Source organism: Petaurus breviceps, unplaced genomic scaffold, assembly GCF_028583685.1.
Source record: "Petaurus breviceps papuanus isolate PSGF00001 unplaced genomic scaffold, PetGlider_PUasm1.0 90925, whole genome shotgun sequence".
Classification (NCBI taxonomy): domain Eukaryota; kingdom Metazoa; phylum Chordata; class Mammalia; order Diprotodontia; family Petauridae; genus Petaurus; species Petaurus breviceps.
The window spans coordinates 10,230,315-10,249,954 of record NW_027187380.1 but is presented as its reverse complement, the minus strand read 5'-3'; the positions used below and the strand labels follow the sequence as shown (position 1 = coordinate 10,249,954).

The following is a 19,640-nucleotide window of genomic DNA, read 5'->3' as shown; positions in this document are numbered from 1 at the left end:
ACCTTCGCACTAGCTGTGAAACTGGGCAAGTCATGGAATCTCTATCTCACTTTTCTCAGCTATAAAATGGGGATGATAGTAGCACCTACCTTGCAAAGTTGTTGTGGGCATGTCACAATCTCAATTACCTCCAAAAAAAAGGAAAAGAAGCTTTTTAAGGTTTACTTAAATTTTCCTAACAATCTTGAAATACCTAGTCCTCTCTTTTTTCAGTATCTGAGCCCAGATTTACACCATGACACCCCATCCCCACTGACTCAGGATGCTTTCTCTACTCCAACTATTCTTCCTTTAAGTCTATCCCAACTCGCCCCAACACCCAGTCATCATTATGACTTTCTGAATCTGTCTTTTTGTAAAGGGGACTGGATTCCCTGAGAACACTGAATCCTCTTCCTCACTAACTTTCTATGTATCTACATGCTTTCACCATGTTGTGTTCACCCCCCCAACCATACACATACAAACAAGAGCCGGCTCAGTCAGTGTGTCTTCTATCTCTCAGGTATAGGTTTTGCTAGTTTGAGACAGCTCGCCAGAAGATGGTGCTGTTGAACCAGATCACAGTATCTAGACAGGGAGTATTACTGTAGGGGATGGCAAAGCACTGCAGTGTCTTTGCCAAGAAAATCCCAAATGGGGTCATGAAGAGTCAACTGAACAATAATAATTACTCACTCTCAGGACCATGAGGCCAAGGCTTCTTTCCCCCCTTTTTTTTGGGGGGGGATATTGTATCATGGACCTCTTTGTCAGTCTGGTAGATTTTTTGTCAGAATAATATTTTTCTTTAAATAACTGGAGGAAATGCCAGATTTCAGTTAGGGGTTAGTAAAAAGATTCATTTTTCCCCCATCCATGTTCATTGAAAACTAGAAATGGAACCCTGTACTAGGAGAAAGAATCTCCCTAAGTCTCTAAGATTTGGGGTAGGAGTTCAGTGAACTGGGGAGAGGCCTTAAAAATGGAAACAGAAAAAAGAATATGTCCCTGGGGACAACTTATTCCAGGAAAGCAGGAGTGAAGTTGGCTGGAATCTCTATATCCTCCATTCCCCTGACGGATTTTAGCCAGGGAAACCTAGACAAGTCAAATCAAAAAGCATTTGGTAAGCACCTAGTATGTACGGGCCGGGCTCTGTGCTAAACCGAAGATGCTAAGAAAGGAAAAACCTAGTCTTTTTATTCTTTAGTCTCAAGGAGCCCCCATTCAATAGGGAGATGACATGCAAACAACTCTATGCAAACCAGCAATATGCAGGATACGTCAGAGGGGAGACTCTAATATCACAGGGGATCAGGAGAGGCTCCTTGTAAGCACCTGAAGGAAGCTGGGGAAGCCAAAAGGTGGAGATAAGGAGAGAATTTCAGGCAGAGGGGGACAGCCAGCGAAAAGGCCTGCTCTGATTGCTGGCCGCCCACCATGACATACCTACAGCTCTACAAGATGCTAGAAATTCATACTTTGGCTCAATGTGAACCATCCCCTCTCATATGGTCTGACCTTTGGCAAATCATTTAGGCCTTGTGGTATTGTGTAGGGAGCACTGGAGTTGAATAAGGGCCAAGATTTGAAGCCTTGCTCTGATACAACTGAGTTGTGTGATCGATCACAAGTAAGTTACTTACCCTGCAAGTATCAGGTCCCTCTTTTTTTTTTTTTGCTTTTTTTTGGAGGGGGGAAGCTAGGGCAATTAGGGTTAAGTGACTTGCCCAAGGTCACACAGCTAGTTTTTGTGTTAAGTGTCTGAGGTCAGATTTGAACTCAGGTCCTCCTGGCTGGTGCTCTATTCACTGCACCACCTAGCCAGCCACCCTCCATCTTTCAAATAAATACTTAGAGTACCTAACTGACAGGGCTGTTGTGAAGAAAGGAAGGAATCACATTTATCAAGCACTTCCTATATGCTAAGCACCATAAGAAGCAGTATATTAATATTATCTTTTTTGATCTTCGCAACAACTCTGAAAAGTAGGTGCTATTATTGTCCCCATTTTACAATTGAGGGAACAGAACCACGTTGGAGTTAAGTGACTTGCCCAGGGTCACACAGTAAATGTCTGAGGTTAGATCTGAACTCAGTCTTTCTGACTCCAGGCCCAGCACCTCCTAACTGCCTCTTTGTGAGTATCAAATGAGACAATTCTTGTTAAGTTCTATAAAAATGTCAATTATTTTTCTATTATCCTCACTGACCTTACCTGTAGCCTGGGATGAAGGGAACCTAGTTCAAGCTAGTATTGGCCTTCTTAAGGGAGCTGGAAATCCTCTATTCAGTCTCAGCTACTATTCAAATCAAGTAAAAAAGCATTCATTTCGCACCTACTATATGTTATCCACTGTGCTGAGCTCTGGAAATATAAAGAAAGGCAAAAATAAAGAAAATATGATGGAAATTTGGGGGTTGGACCCATATGACCTTTGCCCTGACAGTTCCAGAAAATGTGATTCCAATCCACCAAAGACCAGACTCTGGCTTGGGGTAGCTGGTAATGATGATCATTTATATAGGGGGCATTTATATGGTATGTTAAAATTTGCAAATGCTTTGCACACGTTATTTCATTTGATCTCCACCATGGGTCTTTGAGAAAAGTCCTTACAGGCATTATCACCCCCATTTTACAGGTGAGGAAATTGAGATTTAGAGAAATGACTTCCCCATGGTCAAGTAAGTGTCAAAGATAAGATTCAAAGCACTCTTTGCATGACAATCAGTAAATAAACATTTATTGAGTGCCTATTTTGCCCAGGCAATGTGCTAAGGACCCCTGTACCTTTCCCTCCATGCTCTGCATTTTTCCATGGATAACCTTCTCTAGACATTCAAAGATAGGCGGCCCAGGGAGTTCTGAGGATAAGGAACGGGGGCAGGGAGGATTTGGGAATCTGACTCTGAAAAACATCAGTCTATCCCAGTCCGGGAAAGAAATATAAACTGCTTCAGAGCCTCCTCCACCCCCCAACTCTTGCTTCAGGGATCAAATTCCTGTTGGGTTTAAATTTGAGGCCATTGGCTCAGAGATATTTTCCATCCTGCTTGGACACATTTTGCCAAACAGAACCTGAGGGTTAGGCCTCGGACTGGGGAGAGTGATTGAATCTTGTGTCTGTGGAGCTTGGGCTTCTCCTCCTTGTCTCCCATCTTCCCCTCCCCTGGGATCCCCTTGACACATCCCTATCTGCTCACTAAACTATCCCTGCACTGGCTACTCCCTGGTCTTCCTACTCACTGACCCATCCTCAAAATTCCTTTAGCTTCTCAATGAATTACTCCCTTAATTCCTTCAATAATTCCCTCTCCCTATTCCTCTACTTCCCCAATCCTCCCCTTATTTCCCCACATATTTCATTGATCTGCCTCATTAATTTCCTGGCACTTTCAGTTCCTTCTCCATACCCTTTATAGACTGAGAGCTAGAAAAGGACCTTAGAGGTTCGACAGTCATTAGAGTGCTGGACCTGGAGTCAGGAAGCACTGAGTTCAAATTTAGCCTCACTTATTAGCCTAGTGACCCTGGGCAAATCACTTAACTACTGTCTGCCTCAGTTTCCTCAATTGTAAAATGAGGACCATAATAGCACATGCATCCCAGGGTCGTTGTGAGAATAAAATGAGCTATTTATAAAGTGCTTAGTCCGGGTGACTGACCCATAGTAGGTGCTTGGTAAATGCTTTTTTCCTTTCCATTCTGTATGACCCTGAGCAAATTACTTAACCTCTCTCTCAGCCAAGGTTTTCTCATCTGTTAAATGAGGATAAAAATAGCACATAACTAGGTGGCACAGTGAAAAAATCCGGCTTCAGACACTTGACAGTTACTAGCTATGTGACCTTGGGCAAGTCACTTAACCCCAATTGCCTTGCCCTCCCCCATCGAAAAAAAATTAAATTAAAAAAATAAATAATAGCACATAAATCACTGGGTTATTGTGAGGATCAAATGTGAAAATGCTATATTAATAAAAGAAAACTTTTATCTAGTCCAACCCCTTCATTTTACAGATGAAGAAGCTGAAGCCCAGAGACACTAGGCGGCTTGCCTAGGGTCACACAGCAAGTGTTCAGAGGTGGGATTTGAGCCAAGGTTTTCCTGGGCTTCCCAAGTCTAGTACTCCATCCACTACCTCAGGCAGCTTTTATCCATCCCCTCCCTCCCATTCCACTCTCCCCAGCTCTAGCCTTCCCCCATCCTGGGTCCCTGCCTCATGGGGTCCCAGTAGCTAGGGGTCACTGGTCCCCTTTGGTCCCCTGCAGAAGCCACCACCCCCCAAGTATGATGGGAACTCCTCGGTAGGCAGCACCGCTGACTACAAACCCCCTGAGGAAGAAGAGCAGCCCCAGGAAGAGGAGAACCCTGAAGGAGAGCTCCCTGAAGAGTGTTTCACTGAGGGTGAGAAACTCTGGGCCCCTGGGGACCAAGGCCACCCCCACCCCTCTTTCACAGAAGACAGCACCCTTGCCATGGCCAACATCCAAGATCTTGTGTTGAGAATTGTGAGGAAGGAGAGGGCCCACCACCAAATCCCAGACCCTCACTCCTTCCACTCCCCAATGAGGCACCCAAAGAAAAGCATTTTGCCTTCTCTCCTCGTCACCCCGTCTAAATCTTGACTCACCACGGGCCTCCCTCCAAGGCCTTTCTTAGAACCAATTTAAATCCAGACTGCCAAACTCGAATTCTACTCCTGCCCAGTTTGGTGAGTGTTAAAGGACATGTCAGTGGAGAGAAGCCAAAGTTCCCCATGGAGACGGGAGCTACTGAGATGCATCTCCCTCCTTCCCTGAGTCTTGGCTCATAAAAGATGGAGTAAGTGGGGATGAGTAAGGGGGTTAGGAAGTTCAATGAGGAGATTGGGGGACAGAGAGAATTCTATACAGAGGCCACTTTCCTTATAGGTGAGATGGGAAGAGCCTCCCTTTGAAGTTCCATGGGTGTGGATGGGAGGGAGGAGAGAGGGGCATATGATAAAAGAAGCTATTTGAACCTTGCTTAAGACCTGTGACAGACCCCATGATGTAGTGATCCTCTTTCTCTTCCTAGTAACCCTTCTTTCTTCACAGCCTGTGTTAAGAGATTCCCTTTCCTCTATGTTGACATCACCTCGGATCGGGGGAAAATATGGTGGAATCTTCGAAGGGCCTGCTTCAGGATGGTGGAACACAATTGGTTTGAGACATTCATTGTGTTCATGATTCTACTCAGCAGTGGGGCCTTGGTGAGTGCCATCTACTGCCCCAGTCCTTCTTCCACCATCTTCCTGGGGTTCCTTTCTAGGGCCCAGCCAGAATGGAAGACACTGTGTCTACACTGTTCACACCAAGGTGCAGAGATCCTTCTTGGCTACTCCCAGCAACAGAAGGAAGAAGTATCCTAAATGACCCAGATGTAGTTTCTCTTTTATTTATTATTATTATTATTATGTAAACTCTATAATTATATAATTTAATAATATAATAATAATAGCTAGCATTTCTATATCACTTAAAAGTGTGTAAAGTTGGGGCAGCTAGGTGGCGCAGTGAATAGAGTACTGGCCCTGGAGTCAGGAGGACCTGAGTTCAAATGAGGCCTCAGACTCTTAACACAAAAACTAGCCGTGTGACCTTGGGCAAGTCACTTAACCCCAACTGCCCTCCAAAAAGCAAAAAAAAAAAAAAAAGCATGTAAAGTACTTTATATATGTTGTCCCATTTGATCCTCACAACAACCCTGGGAAACAGGTACTATTATTATTCCTCATTTTCCAAATGAGAAAAAAAAAAGTACCACAGATACTGTGACTTCTCCAGGGTCATATAGTAAATCTCCAATGTGGGATTTGAACTCACTTCTATCTGGCTCCCTATCCACTATGCCACCTAACTATATCATTTCTGGCTCTGGGAGAATAGAAGAGGTTTTAAATATTTTTGATATGTTATGGGCCCCTTTTCTTTGGCAATCCAGTGAAATCTATGGACCCCTTTTCAGTGTTTTTAAATACATTGAGCAAAATACGTGGGATTCCAAAGGAAATCAATTATATTGTAATATAGTTATAAAAATATTTTTCCCATCCAAATTCATAGACCCCCTGAAATCTATCCACTGATCCTTTTGGGGTCACATGAACCCCAGTGTAAGAACCCTTGCCTTATAGGGGTTTTTTATTTTAAAAGCAATAGATTGGAGTCCCTTATTCTACTTGATGCAGGTTGGTGATATTTTATGTGCAATCTCTGACTGTTGGGAATGAGATGAGGGAGGGGCAGAGGGTGTTTCCTAGGCCACTTGGGGAAGCCAGATGAGGATTCCGTGTATTTTTTTTTTTGTTTAGATGCTGCCTGCTGTACTAGGACATGTCTGATCTCCCCAGTTGTCAGTGGTTTCTGCCTCTTGAATTATTTGACATTGCTTTTTATTTATTTATCTATATGAATATTATAAATGCTCCCCCTCTCTCTCTCCTCCTAAAATACTAGCTTCAAGGATCCATACCATTTTGTTCTAGTTTTTATATCTCCATGGACTAGAACTAGACATCCTATAAAATGGGTGCTTAGTAAATGTTTGATGAATTGAATTAAAATTTCACATGAGTTTTTTTTTTTGATGTATTGCTCAATCTTGCTGAATTTTCTTCTATTAGAAGTCTTTATCATAGGGTATAGCTCTCTGGGAAAGGGAGAGAATGATAGGGGAAAAATCCAAGTGATATAAAAGCAAAAGGTATCAATAAAAATCTTTTTTTTTTTTTAAGTATTTGGGGTGGCTAAGTGGTGCAGTGAATAGAGCACCGGCCCTGGAGTCAGGAGGACCTGAGTTCAAATCAGACCTCACACTTACTTAGCTGTGTGATTTTGGGCAAGTCACTTAACCCCAACTGCCCTCCAAAAAGCAAAATATATATATATATATATATATATTGCTGTCTATAATCCATAAAGAAGGCAATTATTAAGATTTTATTGTATTGGACATAGATGAATAATAGGGTTTGTTGTTTTTTTAAGTCCCTTAGGGGAGTTTTCTTACCTCTTGCAGGGTAAGTAGATATCTTAGAAATACTGCTGGGATCACACACCTTAGTAACCCTGCATCGAGGGGTCCATGACTCCATCCATGACATCTCCGCTGAGGGCTGAATAATTCTACCCATCCCGTTCTGCAGTTAACTGGTCAGATTCTAGCTGGACACTATTTTCTGGGGAGAGGTGATATCATTTAAGGGTAGAGCTAGAAGCTAGGTGGAGCAGTAAATAGATTTCTGGGCCTGGAGTCAGGAAGACTTCCTGAGTTCTAATCTAGACTCAGATACTTACTAGCTGTGTGACCCTGGGCAAGTCACTTTACCCATTTGGCTCAGTTTTCTCATCTGTAAAATCAACTGGAGAAGGAAATTGCAAACCACTCTAGTGTCTTTGCCAAGAAAACCCCAATGAAGCGTCATGACAAGACTAAAAGGTCTTGAAGTGTCAGACAAGACTGAAAAACAACTAAATAGTAATAAGACTTGAGACTGTCTCCCTCCTCCATCTCTGCCACGGTTGCTGCTAGGTGCACGTCTCTCCATCCTCCCGTCCCTCCATGCTCATGGCTCTCTGTTCCTTGTCTAGGCATTCGAAGACATCTACATTGAGCAAAGGAAAGTGATCCGGACAATCCTAGAGTATGCAGACAAGGTCTTCTCCTATGTATTCGTCTTGGAGATGCTGCTCAAGTGGGTGGCTTATGGCTTTAAGGTGTATTTCACCAACGCCTGGTGCTGGCTTGACTTCCTCATTGTAGATGTGAGTCTCCATGCTAGGAACCAATGTCACTGGGCTCCCTTCAAAGGTGGGGTGGGAGGGCAGTAGGAATGCCTGAGGGCCCAGGATCCCAACCAGGACTGTTCTTTTCATTTTATGGATTTAACAAGATTTTATTAAGTGCTTACCATATATCAGGCAAGATAAAAATGAACACAGTTCCAGTCCTCAAAGAGTTGACATTCTTATGAAATATGTAGCCTTGACTTCAAAATAAGGAGATATCAGAGCCTAGTATATACCCAAAGGATAGGTAGGAAGATCCCAAAGAAACTTAAGCAGGACAAAGAAGAGATTGGATGGGCTTTGGGTGGAAGAAATGGAAAAGGAGGTAGGAATTGGGCATTATAATACAATAATATTGTATTTTATGTAATAAAATGCCTCTTTTTTCATAGCCCTTTATCCTTTTCAAAGCCTTTTTGCCTATTTTGTCTCATCTGGTCCTCATAATATTTCTATCAAGTAGGTAGGGTAGTTATTTCTACCTCCATTTTATGTATTAAGAAGTCGAGGCTTGAAAATGACTTGTCCAAGGTTATACAACAAACAAATATCAGAGTTGGGATGTACTTTCCATGGGTCATGCACTATGCTACTTTCCTAAGCACCTGCTCTCTCCTATTCCACAAAAGGCAGAACTCAGGGGTCATTCAAGGTCTTTCCTGACGCTGAAGAGCCATGGGGTCAGTCCTCTCTTGGTTTAGGAGAGATGAATGCAGCTAATAATATCCCTTGGGTGACCATGGGATCATAGCCTCTATCCCTACCCCTGTCCCATGTACCCCTTGCCACTGGGAGACCCCTTGCTAATACTTCCTCTTTGGCTGCTCTCTTCAGGTCTCCATCATCAGCCTGGTAGCCAATTGGTTGGGCTACTCAGAACTCGGACCAATTAAGTCACTCCGGACACTTCGGGCACTCAGGCCACTCCGGGCCCTGTCCAGATTTGAAGGCATGAGGGTAAGTGCTTTGGGATCTTGAGACTGTGGGGGAGAGAGAATCAGAGAGAGCTGAAACAGAGGGCAGAGAGAGAAAGCCACCAAGAAGATAAGTAATGAGTGAACTTGTTTTCAGCGGTCAATAATCACTACTTGTTCTTCTCCTGCCCAAGGGAGATGGTTCTAAGTAAGAAGAGAAAGCCATAGAGAAGTCAGAGAACCATATGTCCATAGCTTATACTGCTGGTGACCCAGCCTCAGTCAGAGTCAAACTCTGATGTATCTAGAAGCTTTTCATGCCAAGGGCAGCTTCAGGCTAGGGTTTGCTGAGTGGTTCAGATTAAGTTACAGTTGTAGTTGGGGAAGGTGATGGGGGGGAATTGGGTAGATATGGAAAATAACAGGATGAGGTTTGGAATAGTCACACATAGCACCTAACTAACAGGAAATATTTTCAGTTGGGGTCACATCTCTCCCAAATTCACATCTGGGTTTGTCCCAGGAAGCACCAGTCCCTCTTGGGTCTCCTAGGATAGGAGAATAAGTGCAATAATCTTGGAGGCCCACCTCCTGCCACATACCCAAATCCTATACCTGCTTGGGTTACACCCAAGGCAACTGTTTCTTAGTTAAGTCCCTTCGGGAAAACCTTCTCTCCACCATTAGCCCTAAGAGAGAGCACCATTACTTCTCTCTGTCCCAGAGACAATGGAGAAGGAGAGAAGACATTCTTCCTTGGTTATACCTGGTGGTAAAAAGTCTTGCTCCACAAATCAAATAAACAGTCCTTTCTTAAGAACCCACTGAGTGCCTGAAAAGTCACAGGATTTTTAGAGCTGGAAGGAACTCTAGGGATGATCAGATCCAACCACCTCACTTTATAGAGGAGGAAATGAAGACCCAGAGGGTTTTCACTGGTCACTTGCCCCAAGTCACACGAAGGACAGGCAGTAGAGCTGGGCCAGGATTCAACCCCATGTTTTTAAGGTCTCCTGACTTGAAATCAAATGCTCCCCAATAACCTTGCATTAAGCACCTTGGATTACAGAGACTTGGAATGGACCTTAGAGTTCAATTAGTACAACCTCCTCACTTTACAGATAAGGAAACTGAGGCCCAGGGAAGTTAAATGGCCCAAGGTCACACAGCTAGTAAGTGGCAGGATTTGAACCCAGATATTCCAAACTGCAAGGTCAGTACTCTATCCATGACACCAGGGACTGGAGTGTAAGAGATTGAAAGGGACAGAAGATATATCTACTGCCCAGTAAGGGGTAATAGCTTAGATGTAGAGATGGAATGTAGGGCAGCTAGGTGGTACAGTGAATGGAGTGCCAGGGCTGGGGTCAGGAAGATCTGAGTGCAAATCTGGTCTCAGACACTTTACTAGTAGTGTGATCCTGGGCAAGTCTTTTAACCCTGTTTGCTTCAGTTTCCTCATTTGTAAAATGAGCTGGAGAAGGAAATGGCAAACCAGTCCAGTTTCTCTGCCAAGAAAACCTCAAATGGGCTTATGAAGAGTCAGATATGACTGAACAACAACAACAGAGATGGAATGTAGGAGGTATGATTTTAAGGAAATGAGACTAGTTTTCTTATGGGGCCGCTACCCCACAAAACATGATGCAATGGAGGACATTAAGACATATGAATGAATGACAAAGTGTTTAGAGCTAGGGGAGGTGAAGCTAAATAACATTTTGTATATTAAGAAAAGTACATGGGGTTTTTAGTGGACTGCAAGCTCAATGTTAGTCCACAGTTTGGCATGGACACCAAAAAAAAAGTTAGTGTAAGCCTGGGCTGCACCAGAAGATGTTAGTATCCAGAATAAAGGAGTGGAATGGTTCCCATGCATTCTTCCCTGGTCAGATTCAATTCAATGTATTCAATTCTGGGGTTCACATTTTAGGAAGGACATTGACAAAAGCAGAAGTGTGTCCAGAAGTGACCGACCAAGATGGCAAAGGCACTGGGAAGCAGGCCACACATGACTGAAGGAGCTGGAAATAGAGGGTGAGGGGTGGGGGTGGAGGCATGGACCATTAGGCAGAGATGGGAATACAGCTGAGAATCTGAAGGAATGTAATACAGAAGAAAGATTAGGCTAATTCCATTTGGCCCCAGAGGGTAGAACTGGGAGTGATTGGCCGGAAGTCTTAGAGAGAGTCTGTCTCCATGTGAGAAAAAAAATTCCTGAGAATTAGAGCTGTCTGCAACTGGGATGGGCTGCCTTGGTACTTGATGAGTTGGCAAGCTGTAGAGGTCTTCAAGGAGAGAGGCTGGAGGCCTTTGGGCCAGGGAGGATCCCTGCTCCAACAGTAATCAGACTAGGTAAATTCTAAGGTTCTTTCCAGCTCAGGTCCTTTGATTCTGTGAATGCACACTTTGTCCAAGGGTGGAGGGGCCCAGAAGAAAGGAGTGACTTAGCGGGATTCTTTGGGGAAGGCTTCTGGCTGACTAGGCAACCATTAAAACAAAGACCCACGTATAGAAAGGAAGCCATCAGGCCCTGCTGAATCTGAAGCAAGCTGGCATATGAGGTAGGAAGGCTTCTTTCTCTTTCCATGAAGGAGTTTGAGTTAATCCTTAGAGGCAGCTAGTGGCACAGTAGATAGAGCACTGGGCCTAGAGACAGGAAGAACCGAGTTCAAATTTGGCCTCAGACACTAGCTGTGCGACCCTAGGCAGCCTCTGTTTGCCTCAGTTTCTTCAACTGAAAAATGGAGATGATAATAATAGCATATACCTCTCATGTAGATGTTGTGAAGATAAGATAATATTTGTTTTCCTCTGGCAGATGAGGAACCACTCCAGCGTTTTAGGGACTTGGGGTGCTGAGCTGGGATAGAAGGATTGGTTGGTCTCCATTCTGGAACTTTGCTTTCCTCTCCTCTCTCAGGTTCTGGTAAACAAACAGCTTTGGGTAGCAGACTGAGTTTCCACAAAGCCCATAAGCAATAGACTGCCACCTCAAGTCTCCACGTGGGGAAGTGACTGATGGAAATAAAATTTGAGAAAGCTAATAATAGCTCACTCTTATATATCCTGCTTAGTTACAGAGTACTTAATATACGGTATTTCATTTGATCTTCACACATAAAAATAGCACGACAAATATTGGTATCTACATTTCATAGATGAGCAAACCAAGTCTCAGGGAAGCTAGATGCTTCATCTTTTGGCAAGCAGATGGTGAGTCAGAGGGACCCAGGATCGGAACCCAGGCCTTCTGACCCTCACTCCTACACTCTTTTCACCAGCTCATGCAACTTCTGTGATAAGCCACAGGTCTGAAAAAAGACTTCTAAGCAAATTAATAGAATAAACAATGTTTGTTGTTGTTGTTCAGTCGGGTCTGACTCTTCATGACCCTATTTGGGATTTCTTGGCAAAGATACCAGAGTAGTTTGCCTTCTCCAGCTCATTTTACAGATGAGGAAACTGAGACAAACAGGGTGAAGTGACTTGCCCAGGGTCACACAGCTAAGAAATATCTGAGGCCAGATTTGAACTCAGGTCTTCCTGTTCTGGGGCTGGCACTTTATCCATTGCCCGAACAATGTTTGGGGGATGTTTCACCAATTGTTTTAAGCATCCATCTATATACAAACAGTTTGCTTATTATGATTGTTCTTATCCTTTCATTAAAGCACTCCAACCTAGTCTCTACTTGGCAATCCATTGTTAGCCCTTAGCATTCGTATGCACTTTAAGGTCTGGAAAGCACTTCATGAATATGTCATTTGATCCTTACACCCACCCTTGGAGGTAGGCGCTGTTATTATCTTAATTTGACTCTTGAGGAAACTGAGGCAGAGAACAGTTAAGTTTCTTGTCCAGAGTCATACAGCTACTAAGTGTCTGAGGCCAGATTTGAACTCAAGTTTCCCTGAACCGAGATCCAACCTTCTCTCCACTATATCACCTGATTAATTAACATGGACTGTAGTATTTGGGGGTTAATATAACAGCATCTCTGTTTAAGGGTGACAAAGTGGATAGAGCACTGGGTCTGAAGTCAGGAAGACCTGAGTTTAAATCTGGCCTCAGACACTTACTAGCTGTGTGACCCTGGGCATGTCACTTCACCCTGTTTGCCTCAGTTTCCTTATCTGTAAAAAGTGTTGGTGAAGGAAATGGCATACCTCTCCAGTATCTTTGCCAAGAAAACCCCAAATGAGTTTACAAAGAATCAGACACGACTGAAATAACTGAACAATGACAACAATCTCTGTCTAAAAAAATCCATCAGAATTCATAAATTCAGACTGGCCTCTGCTCTGGTATTCTGAGTTAGTGAGGTTAGACTATGCTAACCAGGCAAAATTAACTGCAGCTCCTTCATGGGGAGAGAAAGAAGGTTCCCTACCACACATGCCAGCCTGCTTCAGATTCAGCGGGACCTGGCAGCTTCCTTTCTATACTTGAGACTGTTTTCATAGTTGCCCAGTCAGTCAGCGGGGTGGGAGGAAGGGGAGGAAAAAGTAATCATGTGTGGCTGAGGCCTCAAGTTTCATATTTAGGGGGAAGGGAGCCAGGCTGGAGTGTTTGTCCCTTGCCCAGTGACCTGTGGCAGAGATACAAGTGAAAACCACCTCCTCCCTCCCCTCAACCCAGGCAGCCACATTACTAACCAAGCAGAGAACCCCACACTGATCTCACAGATAGGGTCCTTCCCCTGAGAACAGATGGATACCAGGACCCCCCCCCCCCAATAGCTAGCTATCCACCCTCTAATCCCTTTGCTTTCACTTCCCAGTCCAGCCTTCTACTCCCAGAAACATGGTTCTTTCCAGGCAAAATATTTTCCATTGTTTCCTTGTCCATGCTCTGCCAACATCTACCTCTGAACTTTTTCTGGTGGCTTTGCCACAAACTTAGGACAGCTTCTCTCCTTCTTTCCTGGTTTTGCTAAGTACTCCAAGAAGTCTTTCCTTCTTAACTCCATCTATTTCCACTCCTTTCTTTACTTTTCTTTTGTGTGTGTGTATATGTGTCCTAACCCTGCTATCAGGCTGGAAGTTCCCAGTGGCTATTTCATCCTATTCTACTCCCACCCAATGGCTTATGTACCCCCCAAGTACAGAGTCAGTCCTTTTCTCCATCGGCCTAGGACTCAGGGTCCTGGTATGCTAGGTAGGTCCCAGTCTGTGACACCTCTCCCCACATCCTTGCCTGTCCCCTGCTTCTAGGTGGTGGTGAATGCCCTCCTGGGCGCCATTCCCTCCATCATGAATGTGTTGCTCGTCTGCCTGATTTTCTGGCTCATCTTCAGCATCATGGGGGTCAACCTGTTTGCGGGGAAGTATTACCGATGCATCAACACCACCACCTCAGAGATTTTTGACATCTCTGTTGTCAACAACATGTCGGACTGCTTCAAACTGATGGACACCGGGGAGGTCCGATGGGTCAATGTCAAGGTCAACTTTGACAACGTGGGCCTTGGCTACCTCTCACTGTTACAGGTGGTAAGTGGAGTAAGTGGGTGGCAGCTTTAGGCCTCCAGGCTGTCATCTCGAGCCTACTCATCTCAAATGGGCTTGTCCCCAGTTCTTTCTCATGATTCTTTATTCATATTTGTTGAAAACCTACCTACTTTGTGGGAAATACTGAGCACTGGGGGATTTTAAGTCAGGAAGATCTGTGTTCAAAATCTACCTCTGATATTTCTTTGCTCCAACACTTAGTACAATGCCTTAATAAGTGCTTGTTGAATGACCAATTGAGTGACCCTAGATAAGTCACTTAGCTCCTGCTTACCCTCAATTTCCCCATCTGTAAAATGTGGATAATAATGATACCCACCTAAGAAGGGTGATGTGAAAATCAAAACTAGATAATTTGTGCAAAGTGTTTTATGAACTTCAAAGGTTTGTAAAGAAATAAATATAATTTAGCTATTATTAGGTATTATTAATTATTATTTCACCTCTCTGGGTCTCAGCTGCATGTGAAATGGATGAGTAGCACCTACCTCCCAAGATCATTGGGAAGGCCAAGTGAAATAATATAATCAGAGTATTTTCCATATTTTAAAGAGTGATGGAAGTGTCAGATTTTGGTAGAGCGCCTTGCTAGGGATCTCAGCTCCATCTTTCCAGACTCTGCTTTGCAATTATCTGATGGAGACGGAAAGAGAGGCAGGCAGGCAGTCACCTTCTTCAAGCTGTCATTTTTTCTCTTCTCTTCAGTCTCTTCCCTGTTTCTGCAGCTACAGTCTCTCCCCGATCTTCCTGCCAGCTGGGTTGGGGTTCGCATAACAACCACCACAATAATAACAATGATGATGATGATGATAATTTGCATCTGTATAATATTAACTCAAATAGATCTAGTCTTTAAGATGATTAGTTTAGAGAACATTTTCACCAACATTTTCTCATTTAACCTCCCAACAATTCCAGGGGGTAGGTAATGGTCTCAGATTTCTACAGTGCTTTGATATCTGCAAAGCATTTGCCTCACAACAACCTGAGGGGTAGGCAGTGCAAATATTATTTTTTTAATTCTGATTTTTCAGGTGAGGAAACAGGAGTGGAGAGGTTAATTGACTTGCCAAAGGCCTCCCAGCCAGTCAATGGTAGAGCTGAGACCTTAAAGGTTCAGGATCCTGACTCCTTCTTTGTCCAGCTTTCTTTCCACTATGAGGAAAACCTCACTCCCCACCTCCCACCCAACACACACACACACACACACACACACACATTATAGAGAGTCCTGGATATTGGTGTTTTAAGAAGATGCCACCAGGGCAGCTAGGTGGCACAGTGAATAGAGCACAGGCCCTGAAGTCAGGAGGACCTTAGCTCTAATCTGGCCTCAGATACTTGACACTTAAATAGCTGTGTGACTTTGTGCAAGTCACTTAACTCCAATTGCCTTGCCTTCCCCCCCTCAAAAAAAAAAAAGATGCCACTGTAATGGGTCTGTAGTATTGATTATTATGCCCTGAGGTCACAAACTGGGGAGGTTCCTAGTCTAGCCCTACTTTCAAAACTTGGTGATTTCCTATATGCTGAGAAAGCTTCTTACCCTCAATCTCCTCATTCCATTCCCTGATTTGGAGTTAGGATGGCACTTAGAGATTATTGAGGAGTCTGAACCCCTCACTTTGAAGATGAGGAAATTGAGATCCAGAGTCTGGTCAAGTGACTTGTCCTGAAGTCACATAGCTGCCAAGTGTCTGAGTCAAGATTTGAACTCAGTTCTTTCTCATTCCAAGTCCAACAATCTGTTGTACTACACACCCTCATCCTGGGGCTCAGGGCAGTCATTCTGGCCCAGCTGATGTCCCTGCTGTTGGGAAGGCAGAACATGAGAACCAGCTTTGTGCTTCGTGGTAGGTGGGAACTGGTTTACAAAAGCTGGGAGGACAGGTGGGTTGATGGGTCTTCAAGGAAATGAACTATCCTCCCATCAAAATGCTTCTGACTTTCTCCTTCAACTTTCTGCAGGCTACTTTCAAGGGCTGGATGGATATCATGTATGCAGCTGTAGATTCTCGAGAGGTCAGTGAAACTGGAACACAGACACACCTCCCAAATCCTTGGCTTGACAGGTTGGATGAAGGAGAAGGAAGATGAGAGGCTCATCTTGATCTCCCAGCCCTCCATGGAACTCTGACCTGTAACATGACATCCTTTTCCTGTGCTGTTCCATCCCTAGCATTGCCAGACCCCTATCTCCTCTACCCTCTCTTCCCCAGTGGGCTTCCATTCCATGATGGGGTTGTGGGGGTGGGGAGAGGAGCCAGTAGCTCTCTCTTCCTGGGTTAGTAGTAGGTAGCCAGTGCTCATTCACCCCCATTTTGACTCATAAGGTTGAAGAACAACCCCAGTACGAGACCAATATTTATATGTACATCTACTTCGTCCTCTTCATCATCTTTGGTGCATTCTTCACCCTCAACCTCTTCATTGGAGTCATCATTGACAACTTCAATCAGCAAAAAAAGAAGATAAGTATCGCAGCAAGGCCGTCCACCTCCTTTCCTTCTATCCATTCCCCTTTGCTCTTCCCTACCTGCTCTCCCTTCACCTCTCTTCCTTCTGCCTTCCCTTCCCGTTCTTCTCCCTCCCCCATGGCCCCATCTCCTTTGCTTGCCGATTCCCACAATCTTCTCATTACTTGTGCAAGCTATTGCTTCGGTCCCACCTTAATTCCTTGGCCCATTAGGATCATAGAATGACACAATGACAGAGGACTTACCCCTCCTGCTGGTTTGACCTTCAGTTGCCTTATTGGGCCAGGGGTCTCCACAAACACGCATAGCTTTAGTGGTTCTCAGAGTCATTGTGGATGGAATGAATTGTTTGGTGATATAAGGATACTGAGGGTTGAGGGGATGGGCAGGGGCTTCCCCATCTAAATGGGCTCCTTCCCACTATACTTTGGAGGAAAGGACATCTTCATGACAGAGGAACAGAAGAAATACTATAATGCCATGAAAAAACTGGGCTCCAAGAAGCCACAGAAGCCAATTCCTCGGCCTCAGGTATGGTCTCTATGGGATGGTAGGGGGTGGGAGTGGGGGGAATGAAGCAGCTCCTCCCTACCAAGGCCCAGAATGCTCCATCCACCTGCTCTTCCATATCTAATAATTATCTTTTGGTTTGCCACTCTCAGTGAATCCATGTTTAAATAATTTTATAAATATTTTTGTTTATATTTCACTATACTGCCTTTCCCTGCCTGCCCCCCATCTCAGCACCCCTCCCATAGCCAGTGGACAAGGGTCCCCTTGAAGGGTGAGGATATGGGAATGTTGGTCCTATGTCCCAAGTGGGCAATGCCTTGATGGGGCATGAACCAAGCAACAGGAGATGTCCCCGGCTGAGAGTTATCAACTAATGGGTCCCCTGAAATGAGAAATAATCCACCAGAAAAGACCCTTGTGCTGAAGGATCCCCCAAAGGATTGCCTGACAGAGGTGGATTCCAGAGGGGCGTCCCACTAGAGAGAGTAGTCAGGCCTGGCATTGAGTCAGTCCCCACTTGTTCTGTTCATCCCCCCTCTTCACAGTGTCTTAAGGCTTCTCCCGGGTGACCTGACGCACCTTCTTTCTCTTTTCTGTCTGTTGTGTCCTGTGCTCTCTGCCTGTCTGTGTGTCACATGGCTGTCTGTGTCCTTCCTGAACCCTCCCATGTTCCATCTCCCATTTTGTGCTAAAGAACGAGATTCAGGGCAAGGTGTATGACTTTGTGACCAAGCAGGTGTTTGACATCACCATCATGTTCTTGATCTGTCTCAACATGGTCACCATGATGGTAGAGACAGATGACCAAAGCCAGCTAAAGATTGACATCCTTTACAACATCAACATGGTCTTCATCATCATCTTCACGGGCGAGTGTGTGCTCAAGATGGTCGCGCTCCGACAATACTATTTCACTGTTGGCTGGAACATCTTTGACTTCGTGGTGGTGATCCTCTCCATTGTGGGTGAGTCCCAGCTCAATGGTCACCTTGTGCCCCTTGCTGTACACACATACTTAAGTCTTCCCTACCACACACAGACACGTGCGCATACAAATCTGCCCCCACCAGTAAAAAAGACACATCTGAAAAAACTCAAGCATGCTGATGAATCCACATAAGCATACTCTAGGATAACATAGGTCACCTAGCTGTATATTAGGTGCAGCTAGGTGATGCAGTGGATAGTGGAATCAGGAACACCCAGACACTAGCTGAGTTACCCTGGAAGAGTCACTTCACCCTGTTTGTCTCAGTTTCCTCCTCTGTAAAATGACCTGGAGAAGGAAATGGCAAACCACTTCAGTATCTTTGCCAAGAGAACCCAAAAAAGGGGACACGAAGGGTCAGATATGATTGAAAAGAGACTCAACAACAAAAAAGTTCCTGCCAGCTCTAAATCTCCAATCCGATTATCTCTGATTCTATGTTTTGGTCCATGTCCTTCCATTAGCACTTTATACACATGTACACTCAACTATACACACATGTTCTAGCAGAAACACAAATAGGCATGTGTGAACATATATATTATATATACCACATATATTAATATTTCCCTACATATAAGCAGGCATACCCATACATCTGAAAACCTAGATGTCTATACACTTATACACATGCATAAAGAGGCACACATATTCCTGTAGAACGCAGAAATGTATACAAATACACTCTTACACACACAAACCCCAAAACCTAAAACTTATAAAGAGTTGGATCTCTCCCCAAGCCATGGTTCAGCCTCAGAAGGATAAAGGCAAAGTAGTGAGTCATTTCCTCCACTCTCCTTGACTTTTGGGAAAAGACTGGCAATCACCCAGCAAAGCCTGGCAACAGCAAATAGGGGACATCCCCAATATCAGGGACACCCCCAAAGGATAGAACCAGAAGTATTAGTAAAAGTGACAAATTGGCAAATTTAAGCTTGATGTCAGAAAAAACTTCCTAACAGGTACCCAAGGGGAGTGGGTTGTCTCGAGAGAGAGGGTTCCTCTTCATTTGAGTTCTTCCAGCAGAGGCTGAATAATCACTTGTATATTATATAATTATATTGTATGTAATTATAAAATATATATAATTATCATGTATATTATAATAGGAATTCTTATTCAGTGTGGGTTAGACTAGATGGTCCCTAGGGTCCTGTCCAAGTGTCAAACTCTATGATTCTGTAACTCGGTCATTCCTAGAAAGCCAGGCCAGGAAGCTAAAAATTCAGGGCTTCAGAACTCTCTTCCTAGAAAAGAATAAAAGCAGCCTCTCCTCAAAGCCTATATGTTCAATTGTCCCTAGGATCAAGTAAGGTAGCTAAACCCTCCTTCTTCCTTAGCCTCTGCTTTGTAGACATCGTCACCTTACCATAGAGACAACTCCTAATCTCTCTCTCTCTCTCTCTCTCTCTCTCTCTCTCTCTCTCTCTCTCT

At 44.2% G+C, this 19,640-nt stretch overlaps 1 protein-coding gene across 1 annotated transcript in view; it reads left to right on the top strand.

Annotated features, from left to right (window-relative positions):
* SCN4A (sodium voltage-gated channel alpha subunit 4) overlaps nucleotides 1-19,640 on the top strand; it is a 99,302-nt gene that overhangs the window by 77,115 nt on the left and 2,547 nt on the right. Inside the window, exons 17-25 of the mRNA XM_069076856.1 lie at nucleotides 4,259-4,394; nucleotides 5,066-5,220; nucleotides 7,601-7,774; nucleotides 8,633-8,755; nucleotides 13,929-14,207; nucleotides 16,194-16,247; nucleotides 16,559-16,696; nucleotides 17,129-17,233; nucleotides 17,910-18,180. Of these exons, the coding sequence (XP_068932957.1) occupies nucleotides 4,259-4,394; nucleotides 5,066-5,220; nucleotides 7,601-7,774; nucleotides 8,633-8,755; nucleotides 13,929-14,207; nucleotides 16,194-16,247; nucleotides 16,559-16,696; nucleotides 17,129-17,233; nucleotides 17,910-18,180 (1,435 nt within the window). The remainder of the gene's footprint in view (nucleotides 1-4,258; nucleotides 4,395-5,065; nucleotides 5,221-7,600; nucleotides 7,775-8,632; nucleotides 8,756-13,928; nucleotides 14,208-16,193; nucleotides 16,248-16,558; nucleotides 16,697-17,128; nucleotides 17,234-17,909; nucleotides 18,181-19,640) is intronic.